Here is a 12,971-nt window from a genome sequence, read left to right on the forward strand (position 1 = left end):
TATGCTAGGCACTCTTCTTAGTGCTTTATAAATATTCACTTTTCCTCATAATTCTAATGCTATTGCTACTATATCTTTGCAAAATTTCCCAGCTTCTAAGCAGGCATATAATATATGCATTAGGCTTGAAAAATGAACCATCAACTCCCCAAAGAATTAACCTAGAGAACTTAGGAATTGCTGTAACTATTCCCCTTATAATCCTGATGGTAAAGCCTCTGAAAGTCTGGACAAAAGCAGTTGAAGAGCTATGAGCACTCCTTAATGACTTCAAGTCCAGAGGATTATTCAAGCCTATGCAACTACTCTTGCCAAGCCTTCAGAGCATATCCTGCTCCTCTTGAAAAGCATGGCAACTCCCTAACTCTGCATGTAAAGCAGATAACTAAACAAATAAATAAGACAACATTTCTACTGCATGAAATTAGGAGAAATCAGAAAACATATATACAAATCACTGTGGGTTGAAAAAAAAGATTTTCAAAAATCAATTTGATAGGAAGCAAAGGATATAGTCTAACTTATTCTTATCTTGGTACCAAACAGAATCCATTGCTAGGCCTAGAATTCAAAATAAAATAATCTCCAAAACAATCCAATAAACACATGAACCTTTCTATTAAATCTCGTGCTTGTTTTCTATGGGGATGTTTACTTTTTGGCGAATCTGTTAGGTACATTAACTAAAAACTGGAGATATCAATTTTACTTGTATCATTAACTTTTGAGAAAGTAATTTGACATCTTCATTTTTTTCTGCTCAAAGTAAGAAAGTCAGATTATACGATCTCAAGGCTCTTTCAGCCTTCGTCTACGATCTTATGTTTCTAAGGCTGTAGATATCACTTAGAAATATTTTTAGTAAAAGCATGTAGAAAAAAATTATTTAGAAACAAATTGCATACAGTCAGTTGAAAGATTTGTGCATTGCCTAGGCAAGTATTTCTGTAAGATCGCTAATATCTAAAGTTACAGAGATAGAATTAGCAAGATAATTAAATAATACATACCACACTCTCTGGCATGCAGAAAACTTTCTATCAGTGAACAGATGTTGCATGCATTTCTTCTAAATGTTTCTGAAAAGAATTATGATCTATATATCAACATGATCTTATCTACCTCGTCTCTTTGCTACAGAACTATTCTCCCCAGTATGAGGCATATGATGTCAAGTCTGGAGTAACAGGAGGAATCACAGGCTATCCCGGGCCACCTGTATGTACAAGTGTTTGTCAGTATTTAGAGAATAATTTAGCCTTCCACTCTGTTAAATCTTGAATGGTTGTTCTTCTAGTAATACAGTGTTATGACAGAATTGTACAAAATAGCTTATTCTTTGTTAAGGCAGGAAAGAAAATGGTAGGTTTATCATGATCCTTCTTTCCTAACTCATTTTTTTCTTCACTGCCTCTTATTTCATGCTTGTTTTGCCTCTCCTTCCTTCTTTACAAAACCACCTATTCCAGGGGCACACCTGCCTTCATACTTAGGTCTCACACTCATATATTTCCTAATTTTAACCAAATTTTGTTATTTTTCACTTCCACTTTTCCTTTTCCTCACCTGAGAAAACCTTCTTTCAATGTCTGCTCACTATCCAAATGCTACTTTCTAGATGACAATCCACTTGATGGCAATCCAATATCACAATTCATCTCACCTCAAATCCTGAAATACATATATTTCCAGAATTTATCGAGTATTGAAGTTCATCTATTGTAAATGATATCAATTCACATTGTATGCAAAAGGTTCCCTTCAAGGTAAATGACTTGAAGTTTTGATAGAAGAAAAGAGCAAAATAGCATTGAAACCTAGGCACGTGTGCTTGACGCATGGTGTCCCATGTAAATGACCCTTATTGAAGAATAGCCATTAGGAGGAGCAGTACTATGGAAGGTTATCATTTTACTGCCAGAAACAGGTATGTATGTGTAAATGAGACATGAAGCTGGATTCCCAGGGATTATGGAAGATTGCTGCCCAGATCATTGGACCCCATAGTTGTGACTTCTAAAACTAGAGAGGACAAAATTTCAGCTATTAGATCTAAATGATCAGTTAAAGAAAGACCCTTAATTTGTAAAAAGTAAATTGTAAGAAGAGAATTTTATTCATCTTTAAAGTTTTAGAGCCTGTGAATTTTTTGTGTATATTTTAAAACCAGAAGGACAATTGTATTAACTATGTAAATGTAAACATCTGTTGTTACTCAGCTACGTTCACATTATGAATCCTATTTTTCAATCAGATATACTGTTTTTACTAAAAAGAAAAACCAAAAAAACTAAAAAATCCACTACTTATTAAGATTCCAGAAAAAAAGTTACAAGATAAAATTTAAGAAGAAACTCTAGTTTTATAAATTTATTATCAGTATTTATAAATAGTGTGCTACAAAACTGAAAATTTTCTAGTTTAACCTGTATTTCTGAACAATGATAAATCATTTACAATTTATTGTTGTCCCACGTACGATGAATCTTACACACGCAACTAAATCTTCATATCAACACAACTCAGTGATATAGTTAAGAACTTTTGGGTTGATTTACATCATTATTTTTAGAAACTGGGGTTTATACTATGCAGATCAATATTTTTCCACATTGAGTTGAGCTGCCAGGCAAAAATATGCTTCTTCACCAGTTCAAGTATCACCCTAATGTTGCAGAGATTCTCAAAGCATTTTGTATAGATTTTTCCAGATTTTGAAAGCACCTTTTGGGGAACTCAGGTCAACATTTTATAACACCAGTAATTTTTATTGACTCTGAGAGAATTTCATCTAGAGTGAAGTTTTTGTGATGAGATTTTCATTTAAAATTAATAAAATTAATTAATCCATGAATAGTTATCACATAATGAGGTATGCTGTTCTCATTTTTAAAGATGTCAGTATCATTCAAAACAGAGACATCTCTGATGCCTGGATAAAGTATATTTCAGATGCATTTATTTTGTACTTATCTTGCAAATTTTTGTTCCAGGGTCCGCCCGGCCCACCTGGTCCCCCTGGTACATCTGGTCATCCTGGTTCCCCTGTAAGTATAGCCATTAATGGTGATTTCTTCTTCATGCATATTATATGAATCAAGTTAATACAGATCTTGCTGTAATTTTGCCATTCCAGCAAGCATAATCCCAATTAAGTAGAGAAGTAGCAACCAAGAAACTATCATTCCTTCAAAGATGTTGGAATTTCACATTTAGTTCCTTTTAACTATTAGCAATTAAAACCTTGGTAAAATTAAAACACATATTTAATTTGCATGTCATATGGCTTCAAGTCTGAAACAATTCAGTTTCAGTGGAATTAAGTGTGTAGAATGGAATAAATTAACTCTATTTTGATCTGAAAAATTGTAGTTTCAATATTTATAAACTAGAATAAAATTCGCTGACTACATTCACAAATTCTGATTTCATACTGTCTTCACGATGTAAATGAATCATATGAAGATTAAGTTAGTTTAAAAATATTTATGTATTATTCTATCCACTAGGGTTCTCCAGGATACCAAGGTCCCCCTGGTGAACCTGGGCAAGCTGGTCCTGCAGTAAGTAACAATTATATCTATATTTAATAAATTAACAGTTCTAGATAGAAACCACCTTCATTTTCTAAAACATAACCGTCGAATGCTACAAAATATAGATCAAATTTATTTAAAATAAAAAATTGTACTTTTATGATCGTTGAACTGGTTTCAAAGATCTTTTGGACTCAATGGTTTCGATATCTTAAGAGACACTTACTATTTTAATCTAGGAATTTCCTGGCTAATTAGCCACCACCACAGTCCACTTCTTAGTGAGAATACAAATCGTCTTTGTCTTAAACATAGATTAATTATCCTGTAGCCACTCAGTTCACCTGCATGTCTACTCTTCTGAAATATAATTTTAAAATTAATTTAGTAGAAATAAGCATAGTCTAACAAAGTCCACCAAGAAAACATGCTGTGTAAATAAGGTGAAGTTAGTTTAATATTTCAAAGTATTTGAAAATACCTATACATTTAAAATTTCAATATCTCAAAAAATGTAGAAGTGCATTTGGGTTTATAAATACACACATGTGATATAAAATACTGATACATGGTACTTTTAATTTTCATAAAAAATAAGTTTAATAAACAGTAACAACTGGATTTAATATAGGTATATTATTAACTTGGTGTGTCATTTTCATGATGAGAAACATAGATAGTATTTTTTAAAAGGAGTTTTTTTCTAGAAATACACATAGTTAGAATAATAAATTTGATTGTAACAGAAAAATCTACAGATATATTTGTTTTTTATTTCCTTTTTTTCAGGGTCCTCCAGGATCTCCTGGTGCTATAGGTCCATTAGGTCCTGCCGGAAAGGATGTAAGTTTTTAGGAATTGAATGGGGATACAGCAAAATTCAAGTTGGAATATTCTAAATAGTATATCCCATGTTCTAGAATCTCAAAGAGAAAAACCTTACTCAAAACATTGTTGATATCTTAATAACTTTTTAGCTCATATTAATCTCTGAAAATCTACATAGTATTTGCATGGCTACATATACCAGTTTCTGAATTCCAAGCCAACAAAACCCCCAAATGTGCTTCTTGACTCTGTCAGGAAGAGTCATCCAGTGAATACAACACTTAACTAGAGAAGACGCTGCTTCTCTCTGTCTCTTGTAATAAAGAAATTTGTATCTGTTCTTTATGAACTTGAAAACTTAAAAACACAATTAATATTATGTCAGTCTTTCTTTCCCATTTAATTTCCAATGGCAAATTCTTCCCACTGGATTGAGAGGTGGTCATAATACTTGTTTGGAGTGATGCCTGCATTTTTTATAAGTTTATATCAAGGTGGGAGAAGCTCTCCCCATTCCTTTTACTAGGAAAGCTGTTCTCACAACCATATGTTTAGTCCAACCATTTTCATGAGTCCTTGGTGAGAAAAATGCAAAATAATCAGTTCACTAATTGGTTACAATGAGTTTTCTCTTACACAAGCTCCCATATATTCTTTTATTTCTCCACCTAGGGGGAATCAGGAAGACCCGGACGGCCTGGAGAGCGAGGACTGCCTGGCCCTCCAGTAAGTTTTCAGCATGCAATGAATTAGTTGGAGTTATCACAATGATCTTAGGTTGCAAATTATTATATAATTAAATTAAACTTAAAAAGGATAATACTACTGGATTGTGAGTCTATTTGAAAGTTCATTAGTATCTTTTTTATTCCTTATTTTTAGGGTATTAAAGGTCCAGCTGGCATGCCTGGATTCCCTGGTATGAAAGGACATAGAGTAAGTACAGTTTCTAAATTGACTCTAAGTTGTTGCATTTGGCTATGTTTACTTACCTAATTTTATTACCAATTTACTTACCAATTTTATTGGACAATTGAGTGTGTGCCAAAAATGATTGATTCTGACTAGTTGTTTTGATTTTCTAAGTCTATCAACTTTATTTGTTGATCAAATCAATTAGTTATTTTAGATAAAGTAATAAAGCTGATTTTAAGTGTATGGAAAATATTTGCAAAACAGTAAGTTTCGGGGCTTCCCTGGTGGCGCAGTGGTTGAGAGTCCGCCTGCCGATGCAGGAGACACGGGTTCGTGCCCCAGTCCGGGAAGATCCCACATGCCGCGGAGCGGCTGCGCCCGTGAGCCATGGCCACTGAGCCTGCGCGTCCGGAGCCTGTGCTCCGCAACGGGAGAGGCCACAACAGTGAGAGGCCCGCGTACAGCAAAAATAAATAAATAAATAAATAAATAAATAAATAAATAAAACAGTAAGTTTCGTACTGCCACTGTCAGAAAAGATGAAAATATACTATTGAGAACTGTTCTTGACTTAGTCAATATGATTTACAGATCGAATCAAATGACTTATTCTATGCAAAACATTAGATAGAGTAAACCAGCTGAGCCAAAAATGGATCACATAGACATAAAAATCTATGAAACTGATACTTGCCTAATGCTACATTTAAAGCAAATTCCTAATTGGACTAAATTGTACTTTCTAATTATTTCATGTTTTTAACTGTAAAATCAATGTCCAAGGTCTTCAATGCACTTAAAAGAGTTTTAAATTATTCATGTCAATGTTGAAAATAGTGCTATGTGCTAAAGCTAGCTATAAAAAATTTAATGTAAAGTTCTTAACTGTTCTGAATTGTTAACAGATCTTAATATTTTTACTACTTTTATCTATTTCAAAGGGCTTTGATGGACGAAATGGAGAAAAAGGTGATCAAGGTGCTCCTGGATTAAAGGTAAATCACAACAAAATCATATTTTCATAAATAAATTTATTTAAATATTATAGCTATATTTAAGATTTATATTTTAGGGTTTGCCTTTTTCTAAAACATACCTGAGTTTTGCATTTTAAGAGCTAAATAACAGTGACTAATTGAGATGTTCTCTTAAAACTTCCATGAAAGCTGATAACTTGAACTGTCTAGATTAGAAATGACTGAGCGCCCCTGAGTAACACGTTGATTACTTCTGTTTAGTCTTCAAGTTTTTAAAATGCAAAAACTGAGATTTATAGCATATAAGATTGCTAACAAAAATTTGGTATTGTTAAAATGTAATCTTTTTCTTGGTTCCATGTGTTTTTTATAATATGCTGTGTTGAAAAAGTTATAAATTTCTCCTCCTGTTATACAAAATGGTGACACATTTTATATGTTTCTAGGGTGAAAATGGCCTTCCAGGTGAAAATGGATCTCCTGGAGCAATGGTAATTATGTTTCTTATCATACAATTTTCAGTTTTACTACTAACTTCCACCTAACGCAAAACTTGCCTCGCTCACTCTGCAACCATTCTCACACATATCTAGTTTAAAATAAGACCACACTTTTAATTTTATTCTGCAGGGTCCAAGAGGACCTGCTGGTGAGAGAGGACGACCAGGACTTCCTGGAGCTGCAGTGAGTATTCTTACTGACATTACACAATTACAATCCGAGTCACCGAGAAGTGTCTCAGTCAGTTTTCAGGCTGTGACAATCTGCAAGAAGATTTCTATAAAATTGCATTTAAAGTCACCTCTATAAGGATTTTAGCCATAACGATATGCAAACAAATAAGTGTTTTATAGTTATTATCTGTTGAGGATTTTTTTAACGTGTTAACTTGGCATATTTATGCATTAATTTGCCTTCAGTTCTGTAAAACACAGAATCCAATCTTCCTACATCAGACCATTGCTGTGCCTATCAGAATTTCAACAATTTCCCTCTAAAGGTATACAATTATCAAGCAGATTTTAATACACTTGAGGAAAAGTCTGACTCAATTGAGTCAGACTTTTAGTTAAAATATTACTTGTGACCAGCCTTTCAGAAAGAAGATATTTGAGACCAACTTCTCTTTTTAGGGGGCTCGAGGTAATGATGGAGCTCGAGGAAGTGATGGACAGCCAGTAAGTAACTTTTTATCTAACCCTGATGGGCTTAGTGTAATGAGAGATTATGGAATTTTGGAGTAGTGGAATAACATGGATTGTAGACCTAAAACTCAACGTTGTTCATAAATATCTGATTCAAACTGACACTAATCCCATAAACAAAATCTAGAAACAATCTAGAAACGGTAAGCCCATAAACAAAATTCTGATACTCTTTATTATACTTGGCCAGTTACTAACATCTGTATGGTGCTTATAATGTTAGTTAAGGGCCAATATTGGGTATGACAATTAAAAGAGTCCTGCAAAATAGATAATAATGCTATCTGTATTTTATAAATGAGAGCTCAAGGCTAAGTGACCTGCACAAAGTCACCAGAATTCATGGCATAAGTTGTCGGGCATGGGGGATCCAAATTTTCTTTTTATTTTACCACACTATTTCTCCACATAATGTTCATCACTGACGATAAATACTGTTTTTATCTAATTTTCCTCTGTATTTTGTATGTACCCACTTATTATTTACCAGTAGTGTTAGTTTTCTTTTACTTGATTAAGAGCTCTTGAAATGCTATTTATTTTTTTAGGGTCCCCCTGGTCCCCCTGGAACTGCAGGATTCCCTGGTTCCCCTGGTGCTAAGGTAAACATGTATTTCTGTAGAAGAATGTAAAATATATCTTTGAGACAACAGAAAATCATTGGGCTGAGTCTTGAAAGTGATTTTTTTTAACAGTCAAGTGGATTTCTTTGAGCTATATAGATCTTTAAAGCCCTGTTCTTGATTCCAAAAGGGGTTTTATCCCTGGCCTTTTGCTATTCTGATCTCTTCTGTTGTCTTTTCTTTTTTCCCAGTCTCTTTCTGCAAACAGAGATAACACAGTCACACACATAGTTACCATTTTTCTCTGCCTATATGATTAATGAAACTTTGCTTTAATTATCATACTGCTTCAGCTTTTGGGAGATGGGTTTAAACAGGACTGACTAGCAAACTGGCCAAGAGATTAGAAGTGGCAAGGGAGACTGACTACTTAGGGTTTTATCCCTTAGGGTGAAGTTGGACCTGCGGGATCTCCTGGTTCTAGTGGCTCCCCTGGACAAAGAGGAGAACCTGGACCTCAGGGACATGCTGGTGCTCCAGGTCCTCCTGTAAGTACCAAATATGGCTGATTAAGGGAGAGCATTGCTATACTTTATTTCATGAAAGCATATGTTCTAATGTTGCTATCAATTAAAATTACTTTTTTGCAAAGAAATGTTGCTTAGTGCTCTGCAATAACTCTACTATTGATTTGACTAGTACCGAAATTAGTTTTGCGGTCTGCACTTTTCTAGAATTTATGAATTTTATGGTTATATGACACAGAATAAGTAGAGGATGGACAGTTATCTGATACTTTGAAGACTGTGCCCCAAACTAATGACCAATCAGAAAAATTTGGAAAAGAAACAAGACCAAAAACCTCTTCTCTATGTACTTATTTAATAATTTAGACCAAGCACATATTATCTTTAATTTATTCAGATAATGATCATTTTTTGCGACATTTTATGTGTTGTGCTGTAGTTGGAAGAATCACCTAATCTCTATAAAGCACAACACCCACCAAAAAATTTATTTTAGTTATATAAGCAACTTCAAAAATATATGTACTATTTGCATTCTTATTAATATGCTCTTTTCCCCCTCTAGGGCCCTCCTGGGAGTAATGGTAGTCCTGGTGGTAAAGGTGAAATGGTAAGATGCCCCCACCACTCACCCACATTCAGCCACACACATATTATTGGCTTCCTCTGCATTTTGCAGGACAATACATTTAAGTTAGCTATTTAGAAAAGAAAGTTCAAGTTTGCCTAATGTTAATGTTCTTGGATTGTTTCTAGGGTCCTGCTGGCATTCCTGGGGCCCCTGGACTGATAGGAGCCCGCGGTCCTCCAGGACCCTCTGGTACAAATGGTGCTCCCGGGCAGCGAGGTGCTGCAGTAAGTTGTCTATTTTTCCTTTATTGTCTGAAAGGTGTGGCTTATTTCTCACAGTAAAAAAAGAAATAGCAGGTTCTTTGTTCTTGTTCCATTGAATTTATATTGATTTCACTCTGGTTTTATAATTGAATCAGGTGTGACTGGTGATTATTTTGTTAGTCTATTTTCCACACTTTTAAACCAAGATTATGTCCAATTTAGGGTGAACCCGGTAAGAATGGAGCCAAAGGAGAGCCAGGACCACGTGGGGAACGCGTAAGTATCGCCCTAACAGATTTGATTATTTCTTAGAAATGTATACCATAATCAGGAAATAAACAGGTAAAAAATTAGCAATGAAATTCAGTCATTATTTCTTTATTGACCTCCTTTCACAGGGGGAGGCTGGTTCTCCAGGTATTCCAGGACTTAAGGGTGAGGATGGCAAAGACGGTTCTCCTGGAGAACCTGGTGCGAACGGACTTCCCGGAGCTGCAGGAGAAAGGGTACGTTTCCCACGGGCATCGAAAAGGAAAACAATCATAGAACTTCACCTTCACTGTGAGGCAACCGTGTTTGTTCTTAATTTGAGTAGTAGTCAATCCCAAATATTGTTCTGAAGCATTTCATAATATGAGAATTATGAAAAAGTTTTGACACTTTGGACTTAAATATTTGCCTTTCACTATTTCAGGGTATGCCTGGATTCCGAGGACCTGCTGGAGCAAATGGCCTTCCAGGGGAAAAGGTAGATAACTTTAGTTTTCAATGTTCAGAAATGTTGGTGCTACACATAGGTATATTCTTCTATATAGTTTCCCATTAATTAACACCTAACTATCTGAATGAAATATATTGGAGTTAAAAAAATAATAATTCCCAATGTAAAACAATGATTGCATTCCCTGCTGAGCCATTCTCTTAGCTTTGTAACTAACGTTATTTAACCTCTATGAGAATTCTTTAATTTTTCTGTCAATTGGGAACTATTTATCTCAGTATCATTGCAAGAATAAGTTAGACTAAAATGCCTGAAAGTTCTTTGGAAACTCTGAAGTGCAGTGCAAATCTGATTTCATAACATCAAAGATATTTGATTTTATATGCACCAAACTATACTGCTAAGCCCACTAAATATTGCTTTCTTCAGCATGTGATGTTCATCGAAGTTGCCTTAAAATATTTCCAGTATGACAACCCAAGCTAATAGGTAATGGTGATTTACACTGAGCATGCCAGCAACACCCCAACTCTCTTTAAGGGACCAAAAGAAGTTCTCTAGTTGCAACCTAAGTACTGTCAACGTCTAGGTCAATGAAGGCTCTTTTACATACATGTTGATTTATTTCATCATGTAGGGTCCCCCCGGGGAGCGTGGTGGTCCAGGCCCTGCAGGGTCCAGAGGAGCTCCTGGAGAACCTGGCCGAGACGGCCTCCCTGGAGGTCCAGGATTGAGGGTAAAGAGGAACATTATTTGCTTGACACTGTCATTTACTAAGAGGAAAAGCAAATGAAGAACGTTCAAAAATAACTTAAATCAGACTATACATTTTGTAGGCTCAAAACAAAACAAAACAAAATTCTCTGAAGAAAACTTAAACTAGTATAGATTGAAGAACAGAAAATAGAATGCTTGACGAAGATATTTACAGACAGAAAAACATGTGTGCAAATATGAAGCTCATATGTCCACATATGTCAGTGGAAAGCTCAAAATTTTACAGATAGGTGCTTTTAGTTTTTTTTTAATTATCATCTTAAAATCAGCTGACTGACTGAATTCTTCAATTTAGGGTATGCCTGGTAGTCCTGGAGGACCAGGAAGCGATGGGAAACCAGGGCCTCCTGTAAGTACATTTTTAGCATCTCATTTTACAAGTCCAGAGAATAATGAAACACACAATTTGGACTAGGCTTGATGTATATTGTATAGCCTTGGTATGTACATTGTATATTTTGATCAGATTTTTATGAAACCTCTATTAATATAATTTTTTCTCATTAGGGAAGTCAAGGAGAAACTGGTCGACCAGGTCCTCCAGGCTCACCTGGTTCCCGAGGTCAGCCTGGTGTCATGGGTTTCCCTGGTCCTAAAGGAAATGATGTGAGTTCCTTCCTTCATTTCTTCAATAAATATTTGACAAAAGGTCTTTTACTTTCTATATGGGAGTGCAGATAGCCAAAAATTGATCTCCACTTCAAAGCACAGAAGAGTATATGAAAATCAAAATACCATGTGAGAAGGGAGCTAAAGTATTTTTTCTGGAGTTCTGGGCAAAGAGTGGAACATTTATGGAAACCTAGTTCTCGAAAGTCGTTTTCGGTTGTGGATGTATGCATGTGTGTGTAGGGGACAGATCAAAAACATGAGAGAACACTATAATGAATAATTTCCTTTTGAGAATAAGTAAATACTGGCTACTTCTTTAGGGCGCTCCTGGAAAGAATGGAGAACGTGGTAGTCCTGGAGGTCCTGGCCCTCAGGTATGTAGCTTTCATCCACTCATTTCCAGTCTTCTAGTAGAAGCATTTCTCTCCAACTCTATGACTTCTATTATCTTTATCTCTGCTTCCATAACTGCTTTTTTTTTTTCAGGGTCCTGCTGGAAAGAATGGCGAGACTGGACCTCAGGGTCCCCCAGGACCTACCGTAAGTTTACTCACATAAATTGGAAATGGAAGTGGATGGGACTGGGGCCAAGGGAAGACTTTGGGAATTATACAATCTCTGACACTATATCATTATAGTTCACCAAAGCAATTACAAAACTTGTTTAGTTAGTTAGCTAGCTAAATACAAATACTGAGTAAAGTTTATGTTGTACATGTCTCCCTTGCATCACTTCCACAAGCCAGACTCTGACCTCCTTTACACCATTAATTTTTTAATTAAGCAACTGGCCTGATGAAATTAAAACTGTGTGAACTAAATATGAAAGGATATCTTATAATGAAGCATCTCAATATTTTTTTGTACATAGGGGCCAGGTGGTGACAAAGGAGACACAGGAAGCCCTGGTCCACAAGGATTACAAGTAAGAATTTGTTACTTAAATGTCATTGGGCACCTACTTTTATCAGTACTTTCCTTTGATAGTTGTATTTGTTGAGTTAATCAGCTGTTCAGTTTTTTGTGACACTAAAAGGTTATAATGCATCTTAAGCTTAAAATGTGTGGATCTGACTTCTACCTTGAAATAAAACAATAGGCAATGTTAATAGGCATAACTTCCATGCCTATTCTAGAAGGAGTGCATTAATAATTTTTTTAAAAAAATAAAGTTCACATAATTCTATATGCTTATACTTATTTTTATTGTAATTTAAATGTATATAGCTAAATTCATCTCACCACATTCATCAATTCATTTTTATATACAGCAACAGAAAGAATTGAGGGAGATGAACATAGGTTTGTAAGATATGACTATCACCTCTCTATCGTTGGGTTTTGAGAGCTACATATTTTTTACACGTAAAAAGACTGCTAAAACCATTTTTTGAATACTTTGCGGAAACATACTTACATGAGAGAAGCTTTTCTATAAGCAATGTTTGAAGTGATTACACAATACAAATATGATTC

General features: G+C 35.1%; 1 protein-coding gene across 1 annotated transcript in view; it reads left to right on the plus strand.

Annotated features, from left to right (window-relative positions):
- COL3A1 (collagen type III alpha 1 chain) overlaps positions 1-12,971 on the plus strand; it is a 38,069-nt gene that overhangs the window by 11,182 nt on the left and 13,916 nt on the right. The window contains exons 5-27 of the mRNA XM_082840647.1: positions 1,141-1,218; positions 2,994-3,047; positions 3,510-3,563; positions 4,326-4,379; positions 5,037-5,090; positions 5,247-5,300; positions 6,221-6,274; positions 6,703-6,747; positions 6,887-6,940; positions 7,390-7,434; positions 8,010-8,063; positions 8,474-8,572; positions 9,117-9,161; positions 9,308-9,406; positions 9,608-9,661; positions 9,784-9,891; positions 10,080-10,133; positions 10,744-10,842; positions 11,179-11,232; positions 11,391-11,489; positions 11,816-11,869; positions 11,982-12,035; positions 12,367-12,420. Of these exons, the coding sequence (XP_082696773.1) occupies positions 1,141-1,218; positions 2,994-3,047; positions 3,510-3,563; positions 4,326-4,379; positions 5,037-5,090; positions 5,247-5,300; positions 6,221-6,274; positions 6,703-6,747; positions 6,887-6,940; positions 7,390-7,434; positions 8,010-8,063; positions 8,474-8,572; positions 9,117-9,161; positions 9,308-9,406; positions 9,608-9,661; positions 9,784-9,891; positions 10,080-10,133; positions 10,744-10,842; positions 11,179-11,232; positions 11,391-11,489; positions 11,816-11,869; positions 11,982-12,035; positions 12,367-12,420 (1,473 nt within the window). The remainder of the gene's footprint in view (positions 1-1,140; positions 1,219-2,993; positions 3,048-3,509; positions 3,564-4,325; positions 4,380-5,036; positions 5,091-5,246; positions 5,301-6,220; positions 6,275-6,702; positions 6,748-6,886; positions 6,941-7,389; positions 7,435-8,009; positions 8,064-8,473; positions 8,573-9,116; positions 9,162-9,307; positions 9,407-9,607; positions 9,662-9,783; positions 9,892-10,079; positions 10,134-10,743; positions 10,843-11,178; positions 11,233-11,390; positions 11,490-11,815; positions 11,870-11,981; positions 12,036-12,366; positions 12,421-12,971) is intronic.

The sequence above is a fragment of the Leucopleurus acutus genome (genome assembly GCF_964270905.1).
Source record: "Leucopleurus acutus genome assembly, chromosome: 6".
Taxonomy (NCBI): Eukaryota; Metazoa; Chordata; class Mammalia; order Artiodactyla; family Delphinidae; genus Leucopleurus; species Leucopleurus acutus.